At 35.6% G+C, this 21,285-nt stretch overlaps 1 protein-coding gene across 2 annotated transcripts in view; it reads right to left on the reverse strand.

The window, feature by feature from the left end:
- The window catches only part of cdin1 (CDAN1 interacting nuclease 1), a 165,626-nt gene that overhangs the window by 21,206 nt on the left and 123,135 nt on the right, over nt 1-21,285 (reverse strand). For both annotated transcript variants that reach the window (XM_087990026.1, XM_087990027.1), the window contains one exon: nt 20,566-20,671. In XM_087990026.1, coding sequence (XP_087846152.1) covers nt 20,566-20,671 — 106 coding nt within the window. The remainder of the gene's footprint in view (nt 1-20,565; nt 20,672-21,285) is intronic.

Genomic DNA, 21,285 nt, shown 5'->3' on the forward strand with positions numbered 1-21,285 from the left:
TTTTCAATGGGCTCTCTTATTTCTGTTATTCATAAATAATACATTTTGCTTTCCTGGTCAAAATTCACCATTCTTAGCAGCATTCATAATTTCATCGTTAAAACTTTTTAAAAAATCAGATATTGTCAGTTGGTATGTATAAACACTAAAAACACAATTAACAGTGTGCTGTTTCTTAATGTTACTTAAATTTCAGATAGAAGAGACTAGAGTAGCTTTCCTTGCCCTGTACCAAATGTACTTTTCAAATACTGTACATTTCAATTAGTTCAGCCTGCTTCAACGTATCACTAAATTCCTTAACCCTTGACAAAAATATTTACATTTGTGACAAACAGTACTTGATACAACAAGATGAAACCCAAGTTTTCAAAATGCTGTGACACCAGGAATAATTCTATTTCCATTTAATTCCTCTATTGTCTTTTTGTCGTCTTTGAATGATCATATCTCACTAGCATACAAATCTATTTTCTTTGTTTTCAGCAATCATTGTATCCAAAACTAACAGATATAAACTGAGTTTATGTCTTTAAAAATGAAAGCAGCAATAATAAATTGTTTTCAGTGAACTCTCAATGTATGAAAAAAAATGCTAAAGTAGATTTCCAAACAAATGTCAGCTGTTAACATGCAACTGTTTGCAGACAAATACAGAACATTATACTGAAAATACAACAAAATCAATGTTTCTTTTTAAATACCCGACTTAACGTCCTAATGGGCCTTTGCCAATATGTCATATCTTTGATTTTGAGGGCAGAAAAGTTAGCTGCACACTTCAAGATGATGTCTACAGTGTTGCTGCTATATGTTAAACTCAAAGTCATGTTCCTGTCAGCAGTGGTTCTTTAACCCAAATTCCTGCTTCACTACCTCTATCCATATCGCCTTATATGCCAGTTGATAAAGTAAATGATTTGTCATTATTGAGATGTGCTCAGAAGTTAGTATTTTCACAGGTTTTATGTGTAAGATTATTGTACTCAGGTAGTAAACTTACTATATTTAAGTGTAGAATTTTTAGAATGTGTTGCATCATGTAAAATCATTTGGCCTTCTGATATGTGACGAGCCTTTTAGAAATGTTCAACCTGGAATGCACATTTAGAAGTATAACACCGTGAACAAAGCACGAGATTGATAAATACAACAGGACTATGCAAGAAAATTAGAGAGTTCAAACCTAAATCCTTCACGTTCAAAAAGGAAAAACAAAAAAATGAACTGAAACAAAATCATTGAATACGTGTTAAACTGGAATATTTCAATAGAAACTTTAAATTTAGGTTAAAGAAAATAATGTGTAGATCTCTGCACATTGGCTCGGTGATTTTATATCCTCTTGTCAAACCTCTGCAGTTTTATTTGCAGTGATACATGAATGAGAAGGTTGGAGGTTAAAGTTGATATTCAGGCCAACAGGAAAGCAGACAAACCAGATTCAGGAGGTTACAATGATTAGTACATTAAGACTTGTCCACAACCGTTACTAACTAAGAAAGTCCACATTTTGTGCAGTAGGCAATTTATATTATGATACTGAATGATCCAATCGAAAGTTGCAATTAGCTGACCTCTTGTTTCAACAAAGTCAACTGTTTAACCTTCTGAGCACTAAGACATTTTCATGCTTTTATTTAAAATGACAACTTCTTGACAAGGTAATGAAACAAAACTAGTTGAAGAGGGATGTGGTAAAATATCTGTTCTTTTGTTTATGCTATTTAATCATGCTTGATGGGTGAATTGCTGTTTAGCAGAATACCCTGCGCCTTAGTAGATATAAAATTATTTCTCTAAAACAAAATTGAATTGCTTACAAATTGAAACAAATTTATTAAAAATGTGTTAAAAGGAAATGACAATTTTTTTTTCCTCGGTGGAATGGTACCTTTAAGAAAGAAGTTTGTTATCAAAAAAAGGACAGTCTTGCAAGACCTTGCAGTTTGTGCATTTCACCACGACGACTAACTGGCCAGTGTAATTGATTGCTGTGCACTGAGGTGAAGGCAAACAGTGCTAACAAATCTACACAGGAAAGGACAAGGTTGTGGAAGGGACATCGGGCTCTAAAACAAGAATAAGTCAGGGTTATTTATAAACAACAGACTGTGCTGTCTACAAGCTTGCCAACAGCAATACCATTCAAACCACACCAAAGCAGTTGCCTATCAATTAGTCTGACTTGAAGGTGCTCCATAGCTGAGAGCCATAAAGAAAAAAAAGCACATCTTTGACTTTTCACTGAATAATTTATAAGAAGTAAAAACAAAAGGTGTTGCAGATCAGATTTCTATCATTACGGACTGTAAGAGAGAGATGTCGGGTTATTGTGGAACCACTTGCAGAACTTTAATTCCATACCTATTCTGCAAGATTTTATTCCTTTAACAGGATTCTGGACAAAGTTCAATATAAAGGCATTCCTGGGCTTATCTACAGAACAGAACATGGATTAAACTTTAATTAAATATATTTTACTGTAAAGCCTTCAAAGACCCAAAATGGAGCATCGCATTATATTACTCCTGGCAGTTCTTTGAATCACGCATGAATGCTCATTTTTAACCTTCAGTGTACCATTGAAGGATCATCTGCTGAGAGACTTGCACTTTCTCTCTCCCCTTGCCCTGTAATTAAGGCTTTTAATGCATTTCACTGTCACTTACTACAAAGCTAGCTGTGTGTGTGTACGTAAAATGAACCACTTAAGAGTTTTACTTGAGAATTCTTTAAAAATGTGTTAGAATACCATTTATTTCCTCTTAAAAAAAATCCAAAATAATTTAAAATGAAAAGCGGGTGGTTGAGAATTGTTCCTGGGCAAGATTTCATTTTGACTATCCTATATCGTACAAACCAAAACCATCTGAACAGTGTAATAAAAGAAGCAAATTTGCTACCAACTTTTAACTATCTTTTCATGCTTATTTTGTTTACTTCAAACATATCAAATATAGCACGGTTCAAGAAGGTAGCTCTCTACCACCTTCTCAAGGCCAACTAGGGACGGGCAATAAATTCTGGCCAGCCAGTGATGCACACATCCCATAAAATGAATGTTTTTTTGTTATTTATAAGTCATGTCCTCTTAATATTTAAAATTATGATTTTTGATGCCATGATTATGCTTAACAACCAATGAGTAAGAATGTATTTTCGTATGACCAATGTATTTTATTAAAGATATATTATGTCTCACAACTCAAATGTGGGCAGTTCAATTATTTGATTTTTTTCCAAAATGCAACCACGATTTGACAGATCAGTTTATTTGACTTGGCCTAACAAAGAAATACACTGCCTATGAGATGAACTGCTTTAAAAACAATCCTTGTAACAACTAATTAATGGAGAATAGTTTATTTTTGTGCCAAGTTTTACTTTTTTTTTGGATAAATCCACAGTACATTATCCCTTTGGAGGACAGCAAGAGCATTTCTGCACCAGTATGAGAAATGAAAAGTTCAAATTTTATATGATTATAATAAATTAAGCAAAGTTCCTTTCCATGTCTACAATTCTGCTGTGAAGATCCACCATACTTAAAATGTTTAATAGACCATTTTTGTGGATGCTATGTTATCAAAAGCTGAAAAGATTTCCATTTCACAAGGCATCACAGTATTTTGTTAAATACTGAAAAGTACATGAAATCAAAATTCACAATCAAGATCTTTAGCTTCACCATAAAATTCTTCATACGTGAAAGGTTTCATGAGGGTTTGCATATGTTTATGTTACAGTAACAGTGAGAATAATCTGTATTTGACTAATACATTGAGAGTTGTCAGATATTTCCTAAAAATAATTTAGATTCAACACAAAACGGATTTATATAAGTTAATCACATTTACAGGCATCTTCAGTAGAGGCCACCAGCAAAATAAATATTTCACTGCACTTTATATTAAATCTTCAACCCCGCCCCCAATATAACAATGTATTAAAAACTTTCCCATAAACACAAGTTTTGCAAGACACACTTCGTTTTTACTGTGTCTTTTAAAAAAAAAACACTATTAAAAAAAACTTGCTTGTTTCTTTTGTGTGGGTATAATTCAATTCATAATCCATCCATATAGCAAAGTCATACTACATTAGTCACTTCCAGACAGAATTCAGCAATGATAAATACTGTTGATCACATCATCAAGTGAAAACTGGAAAGTCACCACTGAAACAAACAGGACACTTTGCACCAAGTGTCATAAATTTCAAAAAATCTGACAAAAAAAACATTGTAAGTTAATTCTTCAGTTATCAAAAAGAAAAATGAATCATGCAATTTGCACTTTCTTGAGTGAGGAACAGTGATACGTGGATTCACGTATGCAGTGATTTGCTGCCTAACTAAAGCAATAAGAATTTCCCAGCTACACTCAGTGACACTCTAGCCAGATATATGGACTAAATTGTCTGATTTTGACATACATCGTACTGAAAGTATCTTAATACTCTGTCTATCCTCTTCCAAACACCTACATTGAAAACCAGTCTGAAATCCAAAATGCTACCTCAGAATACTGAGCATATGAAAGGCTTCTGAATTTTACAATATTCAGGCAAGTTTCAAGCGAGGAAAGGCAAAATAATCATAGAATACACTCAGTAAACTATTAATCCTTCAGTCCACCTTCAATATCAGTCTATTACTGCCAGAAATATTGACGCTCGGTAGAAATAATTTCCAACAGGGTTTTAACAATAATTTTAATAATTTTCAGCACTAAAAAATATTTACTATTCTCAAAGAAACTTATTCAACACAAGCTGTTAATATTAAGGAAACACATGCATTTTCTGCCGTGTACTTTTATTATTTTGCATAGTGTATCTGTTGAGTGTACAGTAAAGGGAAGTACACAATCATCCAAAACATGAAGATGTTCGTTTTTATCCATAATAATTTGTCATAGCATAAAGCTGAAGAAAATGCACTTATAAACTTCTGAAGAGAAAACAACTCTTCAATTTTTTTTGTTTGGATTAGATTAGGAACAGGACAGAATCTATGGATCCCTATGTCCAAGTGGCAATTCTTCTCTCTTAGAAACTAGCTTTGGCTATAATTGGGTGCAAAAGTGGCAGGTGCATCAATTACCTGGATAGGGAACATGCAAAATTGGCTCAAAAACAGAATATGCTGAGGGATTCAGCAGGTCTGGCAGTATCTGTGGAGAGAAAGCAGAGTTAACGTTTCAAGTTCAGTGACCCTTGTTCAGAAGTGGACTCACAATGTTAACTCTGTTTCCACTCCACAGATGCTGCCAGACCTGCTAAGTTCCTCCACCACTTTTGGTTTTTTTGTTTCAGACTTCCACGGTGGGCGGCACAGTGGCACAGTGGTTAGCACTGCTGCCTCACAGCGCCAGAGACCCGGGTTCAATTCCCGCCTCAGGCGACTGACTGTGTGTAGTTTGCATGTTCTCCCCGTGTCTGCGTGGGTTTCCTCCGGGTGCTCCGGTTTCCGCCCACAGTCCAAAGATGTGCAGGTCAGGTAAATTGGCCATGCTAAATTACCTGTAGTGTTAGGTAAGGGGTAAATGCAGGGATATGGGTGGGTTGCGCTTCGGCGGGGCGGTGTGGACTTGTTGGACCGAAGGGCCTGTTTCCACACTGTAAGTAATCTAATCTAATTTAATCTAATCCACAGTTCTTTGCTTTATTTTATGCAAAATTAGCATCTCCACTTCATGTGCTTTGAATAGGGAGATTACTCATAAACAACTCACTGGTTTGGAGGAGTGATGGATCAGGAATCTCACCTCCTGACTGCATTTAAAAGAAGGCTGTACTTTTTTTAAAAAAAGGGAGGTACATTGAGGCTGTATCCTGTCACAATTACGAAACTGCATCCTGTCACAATTGGTGGGAGGCAGCAGAAAAGTTGATAAGATAGTCCACAGTTTTAAACATTGTTTTAGAGGATTTATATAAAGGTGGTCAGAAATATATTCTTTCCAGCTAATGGGAAGACACATGCAGGACCCCTGTGGGGAGAGCAGGTCAGTGATAAAAGCATTTCACAAAGATTATGGTTGCAATCTTGGTTTAAAAAAAAACACTGACCTGACAAGGGCTGTTTAATTTTGCACAATCTCATACTTCCCATTCCCTATTTCATCCTACATTGCCTGTAGCCCCCAGGCCTCACAATCCTGCCCTCTCCTTCTTCTCAACACATCTGATTACTACAGCACAATTTACTCCAGCTTCTTTTATTGTCAAAATAACATTTAGCACCTGCAACTGTCCTCATTACCACACCTGCTCATGCACACCACCGTTTACACAAACCTCAAATGATTTGATCCTGATATGCACATCCTCAAAACTACTGATTAGACTTGAAAACAAACCACCTTCATTCTTTTAGGAAATGCTGCTACAAAGGCAAAGATAGGAGGCAAAGAGAAGAGGAAGGTTACTGTCTATTCACAAGCACTCATCCTGCAGGATTACTTACTATTTTTCTTTCTTTCCACTGAAATATCAACCTCTCACAGAATGCATGATGAAGTGCTTGTGTTCTGAGTTGTTGCTTAATTCTGAACTATGTTCCTTTCAGGTTCAACAGGACCGGAAAAAGAGGACAGTTCTCTAAAAGAAGCATTGCTTTACATATTAATAGTGAGTACCAACTTGGAGATGGGCACTGTGTACTTTTGAGACATAATTAAATGGATGATCACTAGGAGACTCCCTTTCGGACAAGGACACACAAAAAAATTGGTGATAAGACAGTCCAGTAAGAATTTTGTTATAAGGCAAGCTTGCATCCTAGATCTTCTGTAAATTGTACAGATGAAGAATTTAAAGGCCCAGATGACACATAACAAACAATTATAATGCCCTTGTCAACCTGACGATAAGCTTGCACACAATGGTAAATAGCATGGAGGAGTTGTGAGAGGTCTTGGTACACAACACCAAGTTAATGTGGTTAACCATAGGCAGCTGGTCAGCTCTATGAATGGTGGGATTCAATGATGGAGTTACTGGTGGTGCTCTGGCATCTCACTTTGGTCTGGATTCCAGCATCTTCTCTGGTTTTCAAAGTATGCCAGCGACAGCTCAGTAAGAAGCAACCTTGCCTGAGTCAAAAGACTGTGTGGCCAAGACTCAGTCCAGAAACTGAGCAGATAATCTATTACAGTATTCTACTGTGGGGAATGCTACACTGTTGGAGATGCTAGTTTTCAGATGAGTCATTAAACTGAGGCCCAGCATGGACTGAAAAAAATCTTATAGATCTATTTCAAATCTTAACAGGGGAGCTCTTGTCCTTAATCAGGTAAAGAAACATTGATGATTTGGCAACTTATCTCACTCCTTTCTATCAGCATTTGTTTTGCTCATCATCACGTTTCCATAATTACTTAGATGAATACACTTCAAATTAAGTTCCTGTAAAACACTTTCAGATGCCCTGGAGCCATGAAAAACATTAAAGTTACATGAAAGAAATCTTTCAAGAGACTTGGAAAGGGACAAGTCATTCCTGAACTCGTGATCTTGTTGATCCATCTTGTTCCCACATACTGACCAGCTTCAAAAGTCCAATTCCCATTTTCAATGTTTTACTTCTTTATGGCCTTGTTCCTCCCTGACTTAGTTCCTCGAATCCTGAACTCTGTTTCAGTACAGGACAGTGGGGATTACTGAGGTTGAGCTCTACAAATGGCATCAAGGGAGAAGTGCGTGCTTTTTATGCCATTACCATTTCATTGCCATCATTCACATGGTAAGGAGATGCCCTTTGTTTCTGGATCTTGAATGTTAAGCTAATGACCTGAATCCGGGAGGCAGTAAGGAAAGTATACATGACTACTGCACAATGTAGACATTATGACTACTAACTGGAAACTGACTGTTAAACATAATATCTTTCCTGTCTAGATATAATAACAAGGACATTCAAGGAGAGGCATCCCGTCCAATTCACAAATAACTTTCATGTGGAGGCTGCAAAACAAGGTACATAACCATTTGATGTTTGTACTTGTGGGAAGCCACCTGTGGAAGCCACTGTGGAAGTTATACTTTCACTTATCAGCATGTGCAACTTTAATACTGCTTGTGTAATACTAATACTCACTTATAGGGATCTTTTGTTGTCAGAAGTTTGCTACAATACGAATTTTGTCATTCTTCAAGTAATGGCAAGCTAAACCGCTCATGTGACAATTTAGGAATTGTCCAAATTGTCCTTCCAGCTCAGCGAACAAACTTACATCCAGAACCTCAACCTGAGCTACAAATCTCAAAACTCGCTACTTAGGTTAAGATTAAATTCTATCCACTGATCATCGTACCTTCTTCAAACTAATCGTGAAGATCACCTGGGTCAATAGGAAATGTGTAAGTGCAACTTCCAAGTCACTGATGTGAAGATTTTTGAATAAACCTTGATGATACGAATCTAGCCTCAAATAAAAATGGGGAAAATTTTACAGCATATCAGCTTTGGGCCATGATACAGCACTTTGCTTTATAAACAGTTTTTTTTCATACCATCAATTCAGTTGTCACCACTGAAACATCACAACAGGTGATTTAAAAAATAAACTTGGTTTAAAAGGTATAGGTCGTAAAGAAGGTATTAAAATAAGATATGGAGAAGCAGAAGAATTTAAGAAGGAAACTTTGGTCAATGAGGGCAGGTGGCTAAATGCATGGTTATCGTTTGCTTAGGGATGGGAAAGTTGCACAAAAGTCCCGAGCTTCAGAAACTAAGAATTGGATGGTGTGAGATAGTGGTTGTATGACTGGAGGAACTTAGAATCAGGGAGGAGCAAGGTCTTAAAAAAGTAAAACAGTGAAGATGAGAATTCTAAATTTGAACTTGGTCAGTGACTGGGAGCAAGGTGAGTCAGCAAAATCACCGGTGTTGCATAGGCTTTTGGTATATCAGCCAAAAGACAACTGCAACAGCCAAATGTCAAGGTGGTTACGCCATGAATAAAGTATTCGGCAGAGGCAAGCAATGAACACAACAGCTATTTCAAAGCACAGCTTAGAGACAAATAGGGATGCCAAAATTGCAAACAGAAGAAAGTGAGGTCTGCAGACATTGGAGATCAAAGTCGAAAAGTGTGGTGCTGGAAAAGCACAGTCGGTCAGGCAGCATCTGAGAAGCAGGAGTTCTTCATCAGGAATAGATGGTAGTCTACATTGAACAATTGTGTTAATTTGTATGCTTGTAACTGTAGCTATGTTTATTGTAAAACATTTTGAAATTTTTCATGACCTTCACTATTCCTTTCAGAAGAGGAAAGATGTGTCTCCAACTTACCTAAGAAATGGCTGATTACACGATATATTCCTTTTTCCACCTTTATTAATTCTGCATACTTTCTAATTGTATGAGATATTTTGCTTGGCAGAATGTAGAATGAATATTTTTAAGCTAGCAGTTTATCAGGATCACCTCATTTGTACTCTCAATGAGTGGGACCACACTGCTATACATTGCTCCATTTAGGAAGGGATTTTAAAAAAAAAATCAATTAGCTCACTGCTTGGTAAAGCAGAAAGAATATCGGGAAAAAAGAATTGCAAACAGTCTGGATGAACCAGAGACTAAGACAAACATGGAAGGAATCTGTAGGAAGGATACAGAAATCATAGCTGGTGCCAAGGATGATAATTTCAGCCTTTAGACTAGGTTCAAAAGTCTAGTGGGCTACTTCTGATCCTATACAAATCAACGATTACCTGGATTAAGCTGTGCTTTATCCAAGATTAGACATCCGATAAGCAGTCTAATGATGAAACAATAGAGAGGTCAAGAATTAGCACAGAAGTGAAGCTAGGCATCATCAACGTACATGTAGAAGCTGATCACAACTATATGAACGGTATTGTCAAAATAAAGCATGCAGATCATACTGGGGATGTAATAAAGGAAACATATCTCAGGAACTAAGTGTGGAAGCAGACATGAGAAAGATGCTCTGGCTTGGTTGGGTAAGTAACAGCCAAGAGGAGAAAAAGAAAAGGCTTGGAGAAGGATGATGTGATCAACCATGTCAAAGGCTGCAGAAAAGATACTGAAGTACATGCATCATGTCTCACTCTGACTAAAGGGGTAAAAACAATGACTGCAGATGCTGGAAACCAGATTCTGGATCAGTGGTGCTGGAAGAGCACAGCAATTCAATGCCTGTCCTCGGATGCTGCCTGAATTGCTGTGCTCTTCCGCACCACTGATCCAGAATCACTCTGACTAAAGCCAGCTCAGTTCAGTGACAGTAACATAAAATTAATGGGGGAGATTCAAATATGTAGTTGGATGAAAGACAGGCATGGATTTGTGCAACAGCTTTAAAAAATTCAGAGGAAAAGTACAGGAACACAAGAAATAAGGTGGAATGAACCATTTTGCCCCTCATGTATGTTCTGCACCTTGTTAAGATCACAGTTAATTTGGTTGTGGTCTGAACTCCACTTTGTGCCTGGTCAGATCCCTCGTCAATCAAGTATCTAACAAAATCTCTCTTGAATAGATTCAATGACAGTCTCCACAAATCTCTGGGGAAGAAAGTTCCACAGACTAATGACCCTTTTGAGTCAGAGTCGTAGAGATGTACAGCATGGAAACAGACCCTTCAGTCCAACTCGTCCATGCTGACCAGATATCCCAACCTAATCTTGTCCCATATCCCTCCAAACCCTACCTATTCATATACCCACTCAGATACTTTTTAAATGTTGCAATTGTACCAGCCTCCTCCACTTCCTCTGGCAGCTCATTCCACACATGCACCACCATTCTGCATGAAGAAGTTGCCCCTTAGGTTTCTTTTGTATCTTTCCCCTCGCACCCTAAACTATGCCCTCTACTTCTGGACTCCCCCATCCCAGGGAAAAGACCTTGTCTATTGACCCTATCCATGCCCCTCATGATTTTATAAAACTCTATAAGGTCACCCATCAGCCTCTGACGCTCTGGGGAAAACAGCGCCAGCCTATTCCAGCTCTCCCTAGAGCTCAAATCCTCCAACCCTGGAAACATCCATGGAAATATTTTCTGAACCCTTTCAAGTTTCAGGACAAAGGAGACCAAAACTGCATGTAATTTTCCAAAAGTGGCCAAACCAACATGCTTGTGGAAAAGAAAATCTTTATCTCTTTAAATGGGACACAATTTTAATATTGGGGGGTCCTCTAGTTCTAGACTCCCCATAAGGAGAAATATCATTTGCTAAGTCAATTCAACTCAGGGTCTTGTGTTTCAGCAAAATCACTTCTCATCCTTTTCAACTTGAATGGATGGAATCCCAACTTGCTCAAGCATTCCTCCTAACACCCCTATTCCAGAAATCAGTTAAGTTCACTATGTGCAAGCACATCATCCTTACTGAAGTAAAATGATCAAAAATATACACAGTATTTCAGATGCATTCTTACGAAGGCCTTGTACAGTTGTAGACATAACTTGGAGATTGAGCATGAGGTTTAATTTAGTAGGCTTGTGTAATCTTATAAACCAAATGTTAACAGAATGCACAGTACAGTAAATGGTAGATTAATATAGTAGCTAAAGGGAAGTGAGAAATAAAAGGGATTATAAAATGAATTAAAATAAAGTGCAACAGAATCCAGGTGGCTGTATGATAATGTAATGCAGTAGAACATCTTTGATTTGTGACCAGAACTAAGTCACTAAATTGGCTAAATCTTGTTAGCCTAATTTAAGTCAACTCTTTTTTTTAAAAAAGATTGCTTTCATGAGAGGTGAGTATCATTGATAATTATAACTAATTGCCCCTTGAGGACAGTTTAGAGTCAACTACATTGTTTTGGGTCTGGATCAGATAAGGATAGATTGCTTCCTTCCATAGAAGGCATCAATGAATCAGATGGGTTTTCACAACAATTGATGGTGGTGATATTGAGAGTAACTTTTGTTCCAGATTTTTTTTGATTCATTCACTGAGTATGCCAATTGAGTTTAAAGACCAGCTTCCATAGTGTGATGAGAACCCATATTCAGCATGAGTCTGCACCTCTGGATTCTTAGTCCGGTGACATTCATGTAACATCACTAGTCTCATCTGACTGGCTATGAATTATTAATACATACATAAGAATCAAATTTAAAAATTTGATGAGTGCAGAAATATTTATACACCAAAATTTAAAACATAGTAGTAGTTGGTTTATTTAAGAGTCTTTGGGAAAGATTTTAATTTTGCATTGTATATAAATGCTAATGATATGAAGCATCTGCAATGTTGCACCATGCAGCTTACTAGCAGAATTCTCCTTAATGATTTTAATATTATTTAAAGGTATCCTTCATTATTTTACTTCTATCATACAGTAATCATGTGGAGACATATTTTCTTTAATGATTTATTATATATGTGCTGAAATATTTTCCGAGTATTTGAAGTGTTAGCATTATTCTGAATTTACAGGCACTTCAGTTGGGTTTAATGTACTCCAAGTGATAAAATATCACACATTTGAATGCAGGAGATCAAAGTAAAATAACTTATTTTACAGCAAACAGCAAAATGTCACAATTTTCACATTTCTGATGTGATATAGAAACATAAAGAAATGTCTCTGATATTTAAAAAGGTTTATTTGGTGTCTCTGGATCACTTGGGTGCATGCAAATCTTGATCTTAAGTTGAATTTTGCAGCACAAACATATCAACTTAGTTAGGGGAAAAGCAACATTGACAATTATGAAGGTACTAAGTTATTTTAGCTGGTTCACAAAGTGTATGCATTGTAAAACTAAATTATTCTCATCATACTCCCTTTGGGCCCTTTACCTCAGAAATGTAAATTAATACCCATTTAAGATTAAGTGTTCACATTTTTATTTACCAGAAATCAAAATTTTAATATTTGCTTGTTTTGTTCACTGTTCTTTAGAAAATAAATGGAAAAATCTAATTCATCATTAATATCTAATGCAGTCACTGATAGTTAATTGATCATTATTTTCTTTTGGGAATAATCTGGATGCCAGATTATACAGGCAACATTTTTCTTTGAAGGACACAACTTTTAAAATTCATTTTGCTGTGGCCAGTTTTTACTTTGAGTTTTCTACTGTACATATTAGTTAGCTAGCACTCATTTATTTCCCAGTTAGATAGTTTAGATAGCACTATAATTAAAAGCTTTTATTTGCACATATTCCATTTACCCCCAAGTGATACATTATGATCCAATCGGCAACTTAGTTTCAGTAAAACTAAATTACAAATACCTGAAGTATTTGCAAAACACAATCATTTTCTTGAGAAGATCAAGATACCATATGACAACATAAATACTCTTGGTACGACTTGTGAAAAATTACATCTAATAGCTTATAACTAATTTCACTAAATCAAAAACATTTAGAATTAATTTATAATGCTCCATAACAACAGTTAATGATGCTTTAAATTTATCAATGATGCGCTGTTTAAAACTTTTAGCTCTGAATGGCTTTAAACGAAACCATACAAAATTTGCTGGAGTAATATAATCCCTGTGAAAATTACCATTACCAAACAACAGCAATTTGAAATGAGAAGTAAGAAGGTCAACGCTGAACCATTTTGACAATTCCAAGTGGTCAATGATTATAACATACGACATTAGAAACTTTAACCTACCCACATATGAGTGATAAATGAGGCATTTTGTGCCATTACATTCCCATAAATCACTTCAGTCAACTGCTGACGGCTTTTATCAGATATAACCTTTTCAAGCTTCTATTTGACTGCTAACATTTTCAACTTTGACACATGTGCAGTTTACAAATTCCGCAGCTGATTAACTCTGGACAGCAAGTGACTGCTTCAAGGTGGTTAGAACTTCATATTCTCAAACAACTCTAAACAGATATAAATACTGCCAAAATCCTCTCTATAAATTCCTGTGTACAGTCTTTAAAATTATTCAACAAATTTACTTTCTGCAATACATAATATCAGCCAGTCTTCATAATGTTCAATACGCTGTGGAGATTTTGATCTTAGTCATGTGTATACTGTAAGTCTAGTACTTCAGATGGCATTAGTTTTGATAAGGGCTAACTAGACATCAAAACTTAGTAACGAAACCGGAGCTGACATACAGACAAAAGATGTAGGAAGGTCAGCGCAGACACTATTGCAACTGATAACCTCTTTATCATAGAAACCGCATATTCAAAAATTGTTGCATAGGAAACATCTCCCTATAGCATTAGTTTTCAGATCTCTTTCCCTTGACATTTTTTGACATGCAACCCATGAGGAATTCACAAGTTCTTTATTTGAATAAAAATACAACATATCAAAGGAGCTGCAGAATAATAATTTGACAATTGAGATATAAATACTGGGCTCTGAAGTATTTGTCTCTGGCTAAAGATATATTTATTATCTAAAACAAAGGAAGTAATTTTCAGGGCAACATCAAAATGTACCAGTAAGGACTCAAATAATCACAGGCCAAAGAAGATAATCAAATAGTCACTGCATACAATAGTATGCTCTGTTTAACAGTACAGAAAGAACAATAGCAATGAACAATCTCTCATGAAAATCCATGGTATGTCTATTAATGCACTTAAGATTTGGCTGTATGTAAAGGAAACTTTTATACAACTCAGATAGTTACAAAGATAGATAACTCAATTTGTAGAACATGTTTCAAAATATTTGGATGTGAAAAAGGAAATGAAAAAAGATTGATGGCTGAGAAAGTTCACTGATTCCCCTGCCATAATATTCATGCAATGGACCCGACAGCATTTTTGTACTGTCTTCACAAGCAAAGCTTCATTACCCATCACTCCACCGATTTTTTTTATTATGAGGTTACCAGTTTGCCAAACTATTGTTTCAATGATGAATGCTTGTAGGCAATTGTGCTGTAGCATTAAGAAAATGAAGTGATTTTTTTCATACTCAGCAAACATCAACATTTTTATTTTACAGCTATTTTACGATTAAATCAATCAATTAACCATATAAAGGACAGTAACGGAATATGTTCAATTTCCAGATCGAGGAGATAAACAAAGAAATAATGTTTCAGTTTATCCCGTTCTAATCTTGATAGTTTTATTTGACTCATTAACTTGCTGTTTCTGTTTTGCAGAAATTTATATTTGATGCCACAAACCATTCTCATAATTCCTTTATAATGCAGCTTTGAAAAAACCTACAAAACATTTGCTGTATAAGTTCTTTCTGCAGCTCTTCAAACATTACAATAGCAAATAGTTTTAAATTTTATACTCTGATGGAGGATGAGAATTATTTCTCAAAATGATGGTTCCAATGTAATGATTTATGAAGTACTGGTAAGATTTTCTTTTCCAAAGTATGCGCAACAGAATTATTAATTTGATGTCTGAAACATTTACATTGCATCATCACAAAGCATTTTTATGTATATATAAAATTATTAAAATACTTTTAAACAAATAAATTTCAGCTAATGGCATGATGTATTGCTAATTTTTCAGTTAATGGAAATTTTGGGAAGGACTGAAGATAATGGCTTCAGTGTTTCAAAAGTATTGATGAAGAAATTTCAACTCATCTAATACTGGATACTGGAGGAAGTGATGACATAGGAGAGGTGTGAAAAGGAGGAGAGGTGGTGAGGTATGCCTGGGTGTCATCAGCATACAATGGAATTTGAAGTAATGCTTTCAGATTATGTTGCTGACAGTCAATGTGTAGAAAAGAAATAGGAAGGGACCAAGGATGATCAATGGAGGCCTCCACAGATAATGGTTCTAGAATGGTGGCAGAAGCAATTTCAGCTGGTTACAACTGAATGGATAGGACTGGAATCAAGTAAGGATAGATTTGTCTCAAGAAGAGGTGCGACAAGATGACGGTTTGGTCATCCATGTCAAAATCTGCAAACAGGAAAAATAGTTTATCATGGTCACAGTCACACAGCGTCATTGATAATGATGTGGTCTTTGATTAGGGCTGTTTCAGTATTTTGTAAATTAACAGAAACCTGTTTGAAAGAACCCTAGCTAGGAACTGAGAGAAAATTGGTCACAGATTTGGAAGATGACATATTCAAGAACTGTGGAAAGGAAATAAACCAAGGAAAGGCAGGAAATGGGGTAGCTCAGAATGCAATGCTAATAACAAAACTAAAATAAGGAAGTAATGGTCCTAGATGATAAACAGTGTTAAAGCTGGGGAAGACTGGAGGATGGTTCCATGACTTATTGTTTGCAATGTCATAAGTTGGTGATCTTAAGTTTCAGTATTATAATAATTATTTAGAATGGTTACCCAAAACTTTACATGATATTGTAAACATCGTATGTTCTCAGCATACTTATATACATTTAAGCCTCAGGGTTTTAAGTATTAGAGCAAATAATATCAATCCAATCAGGAGAAAAGGATTATGTCATATTTTACTTCCAGAACTTAACCTAACATCATGTCTGTATGAAATGATGCAGTGTAGCAAGCCCCAAGGAGCAGTCTTTTACTGTTCCTGAAGAAATGTGATTTCAACAATAAAGAATGCATTCAAAATGTCAGATGTAAATGTCAATTAAAAATTACATATAGGTCTGAATCGCAAGGTCTGGAGGTTGACATTCTTTGACATAGCAGAGTGTCTGTGACCAGGCCTTTGGCAAACTCAACAGGATCTATGCTGTCAGCTCATATAGTACAGAAACTCAGACGCTTGTCTAATCTGAATGAAAAATAACATGAAAATTGGAGCTGAAGCCTTGCAGTAATGCTGATGGACGCTGAAGGCGTTTTCTGTACCACATGACAGCTTCAACTAAACGAGACTGCATGCAAACATGAAACTACAGCTCAGTGCAAGCAGAGTGGGAAATAAATAAACCAAATAGACTAAATTCATAATGCAATTAATGTTGTCAATATGATATTGGAGAGAGTAGAAATCACAATTTTATTGGATATATAAATGTGTACATCTAGTTAAACAAGTATAACATTTGCTACAACTTGTGTGTATATCTAACAATATTGTAGTTACATATGTCCATAGTTCACAGGGTCAGAGATAAAATAAAATTTTTAAAAGTGTTCTGATCACAGAATTGAGCATTCATCACAATTCATTATTTAAGATAATCACCATTACATTAATTATTTCCGTTGGGCATCTGATAAGGAAACAGCTTCTAAATCAGTATAATAGCTTTCCATATTCAATATGCGAATTAGTAAACTTTTTTTTGACTAATACCTTCTACTGCAAAGCTCCAACAAATTTACTTTGAGAATATGATCACTTGAAACCTGGCGGCCCTTTTAGTACAGAGTAACATAATGCACCTCCCTTACTGCACTTCAAATTCTCCCAAGAGGTTACAGAAAAAACAAATATAAAATGTCTCTGACTTACAATGGGTGAGCCTTGGAAATCTGCTTTTATTCCCATGCATTTGACTCCGAGAAACTGGAGGCAAAGAAAGAAACTGGAGGCAAAGCTTAAGCAGAAATTAATACGATAATGACAAATAATAGGAATAACCTCATGGCGTCGGAATGTTTATCACATCATCCAACTATTTCCTGCTGTATGATTGCAAGCAACAGAAACATTCTTAAGAAAAGACATCTTTTAAATGTGTGTCTACATGTCTTCTTGTGCTGACTGAACATTTATCATGCATTCGCCAATTCCGATTGAAAATTAATAGTACTGCGATTGGTTTTTTCACCCTGCCTGCCAATAATGCAGCCTTGGCCTGACCTGCAGTCCCATGGTGCTATTCTAAGGTCAGACACTGCCAGCATTACACCAGTGTGTCAAAATATGTCAACAAACCATCCGCACTACAAGAAGAAGAATGACCTTTTATTTCTTCATGTATGGAGTGCCGATAAAGCCAACAGAGGCTAGGTATGCATGAGCAGTTTTTCAAGCAGCTTGACACTCATAACCTTCCCAAGTGTATTTGCCAAACCACAAATGTACAAAACCACTACTCCAACTTTCCATAAAGTTACCACATCTTTATAGACATGCAATATTCCAAAACACTCTCAATTTGGCACATTTGGATCTGAGCCAATTTAATATAAAATCAGAGGTTACCTTAATCAATTTGTCTCCATATCCACAATTCTAACCATTGTACGCAAGTTCCAATCTTCAGGAGTGTCACTTCTTACATTTGCACAAATATGATTTGTGACCCATGCATTGTTAATTGTAAGATAAATGTACCATGATTATTTCTGTGAAATTATGGATGGAATAACATTTTTGCCTTTGTGCCAAAATAATTTTACAGCGGTCTTAATGCCAAACTGAAGAAATGTTTTACAGTCCTTGGGAACAGCTTGAGGCACAATTTCTTTAAAAGGAAGATAACACTGAATATTAACCCTTAAAGCAAAACAATTTTTTTTTGAAAAGTACTCTTATGAAGACTCAGGAAATCACTTTGGCATGACCTACAGAAAAGCATTGTCTTTACTTGAACTGACAATAATGTAAAAGGGTTTCAGCACAGAACTAAATCTTAGTTAATTTCAGAAATTGTATTAGCATTCAAGAGCCAGAATCTATGTAGTAGTTTGTAATATGCCATGTACTCTATCAAACCAACAACCTGATAGCCAAATCCTCAAATGAAAACAACAATAAGCAGAAAATAAGGGGAAGCAATTTATTGAAGAGCAACACCAAAATTGCAGGAATTTTATGTAGACTTGTTTGTGACATTACAGAGGAAATGACATAAAAATGTTGGCTTAAGAGAACATTCCTTTTAAGAAAAATTATACATATCTCAACAAAAATAATAAGTTTCATTTTTTGTAATATAACATACTAACATCTAACTTAAGCCAATGTTATCATGTGCTTGAATGGTTTTAGACCAAATTCCCTTCACATAGGAAACTCTTTGACCAATAAGGTATGAGAATGGTAGATTAATGAATTGTTTAATATTAAAGTCAGGAAGATAAAAATCGAATCAAGATGTATTCCGAAATCCAATGCAAATTATTTTTCTAGCAGAAAGGACTATTATTTTTCCACTTTGCATGACAAGTTGTCAGTTTCTACATCTAATATATAATGTCTGTATGATTCAGTACCAGAATTTGAAAGACATATCAGAGAATCTCAGTTAGCAGGGGTGGGTGGGGGAGAAGGTGAAGCGAAAACATAAGGACTACAGTAGAGAGGATATTATTTGAATAAATTATGCTCTACATATTAATGAATTTTTGTTAAAACTGCCAAAACAACTCTGAGGACAATTCATATTTGTATGAACTAAAATGAATCATTTTACTTAAAGTAATCACAAGTGAGACTAGATTAGGTTGGGATACCTGATCGGCATGGACAAGTTGGACCGAAGGGTCTGTTTCCATGCTGTACATCTCTATGACTCATGGAACAATAATTATGAACAAGCAAGGATGGCACAAAACTAGTAAATAAAAATATATTAACATGTTTTACAAGGTAATTGTTGAACACATATAATCATAAGGCTGGCAACTGGAACTAGATTAGGTGAGGATATCTGGTCAGTATGGACGAGCTGGACCGAAGGGTCTGTTTCCATGTTGTACATCCCTATGACTCTGAATCAAGTAACATCTGTCATAATCCATAACTTTTGCAAGTAATAATGATCCTTATTCAGCAAGTAAGTAATTTTACAAATACCATGAATAAAGCCTTTTGGTAAAGTTGATTAAGATTCCTATGCGTTTTACCAGCCAGGATGCTTTTCTACCTTTCTTTCACACTGCATAAGATGGTCACCTTTAACTGTTTTTGGTCACATGCTGCAGAAATTTAAGCAAAGAGGCAGATCATGGACATAAAAATGTAGGGATGAGAAAGCCATCTGGCTCATTTCACTTAGGGTCACACTTATAATCAAACTAGACTATTTTTCCAAATACAGTGCTGTCTTTGTCCTTCCTTTTACACTGAATCAAAAAATTGACTGCTTTCTTTTTCATGTTTAAGACCAGTCAGCACTTTATCATGTTTGTGCTGACTGTGATGAACAGTAATCTGTTAATAGCAGCATGTAGTTTACTTGCTACTTGCATAGCGAAAAAAAAGGTACTCTGCCATTCTTCTGAATCCAAACAACTCTGTGCCTCTCTTTAATAATTCTTGTAAGAAATATTTGCACAATGTAAACCTGAGATCCAACGCAAAGCCTTGGTGATACATATGCAAGTTGATCATAGTTCTCCTTCTTTCTTGATATCAATTTGGAAACTAGGGTTTTAAAAAATATTTTGAATGGAAATATTTTGAAGGACTATAATTAGCATGGGGACATTAACAGAAAAGAGACTTATTTCACAATCCAAAACGTAATCCACATATAAAGTCATAGAGCTCAGTTTGAAAAAGTCTTGACAATAATAGTAACAGAAAGACAGTATTATTCACTCATTGTTACTGCATGCAAATAAGAAAGGCATTTCGTAGATTTTCTTCTGTACATATATTCTTTTTTGGTGCAGCAATTACAATCCTTGATGATATCATACCAATGTAAGAGATACCAAAATGTTACATAACAAAGGATAGTACCTGTTCCAGTAGCTCCAGAATTGGTCCTGCAAGTAGCATTGGTGGCTATATTCATCTCCAAATGAGGCCTTGCTTTCAATCCAATGAATCACATGACCTTCAACAACTAGAAAAAAAACCTCAACTTTGAGCTTCATTCATCAATGAAGTGTCTTTCTAATATTCTAGGATAAATTAGATTACTTAAGATATTGTTAGATAAGCTAACATTTTGAAAAGTTACCATTGAAGACTGCATTAAGCTCCAAATTTGATGAAGTCATGCAGTCTTGGCTGAGGAAATTGCAAGAACAGCTCTGAATCTTGAAGTAGATAGATGTGTCATCTATGACTTTCAATATTTATTATAACAACATCTAACCAGTTCATGTAATTTCTACCTAATTACTATCATGCAATTGACTAAATCTGAAGAAAAGAGCTCTTGTTGTTCAGATTCACTCGTGGTTATTTCTCCACCAGTGTAAATCAAATAGGTACTTAAAATCTATCAAGGAAATAGGAATATAGGTAGCATCCTTCTACCAAAAATAGAACAAATTTGACTGGAGAAATCCACTTGGTTTGTAAAATTTACATTCAACAGTTTTCCATTCCTTGTTCTTTGCAAAGCACTTCTATGACAAGTTCTTCTACAAATTTTGAGTATCTCCCAGGAAGGTATTCGTTCACCTATTATTTTGAACTATAGAAACAAGTTTAAATATACCTTCATGAAGG

Source organism: Chiloscyllium plagiosum, unplaced genomic scaffold (assembly GCF_037043375.1).
Source record: "Chiloscyllium plagiosum isolate Xiang-an unplaced genomic scaffold, Cpla_swu_hap1 HiC_scaffold_8, whole genome shotgun sequence".
NCBI classification, from domain to species: Eukaryota; Metazoa; Chordata; class Chondrichthyes; order Orectolobiformes; family Hemiscylliidae; genus Chiloscyllium; species Chiloscyllium plagiosum.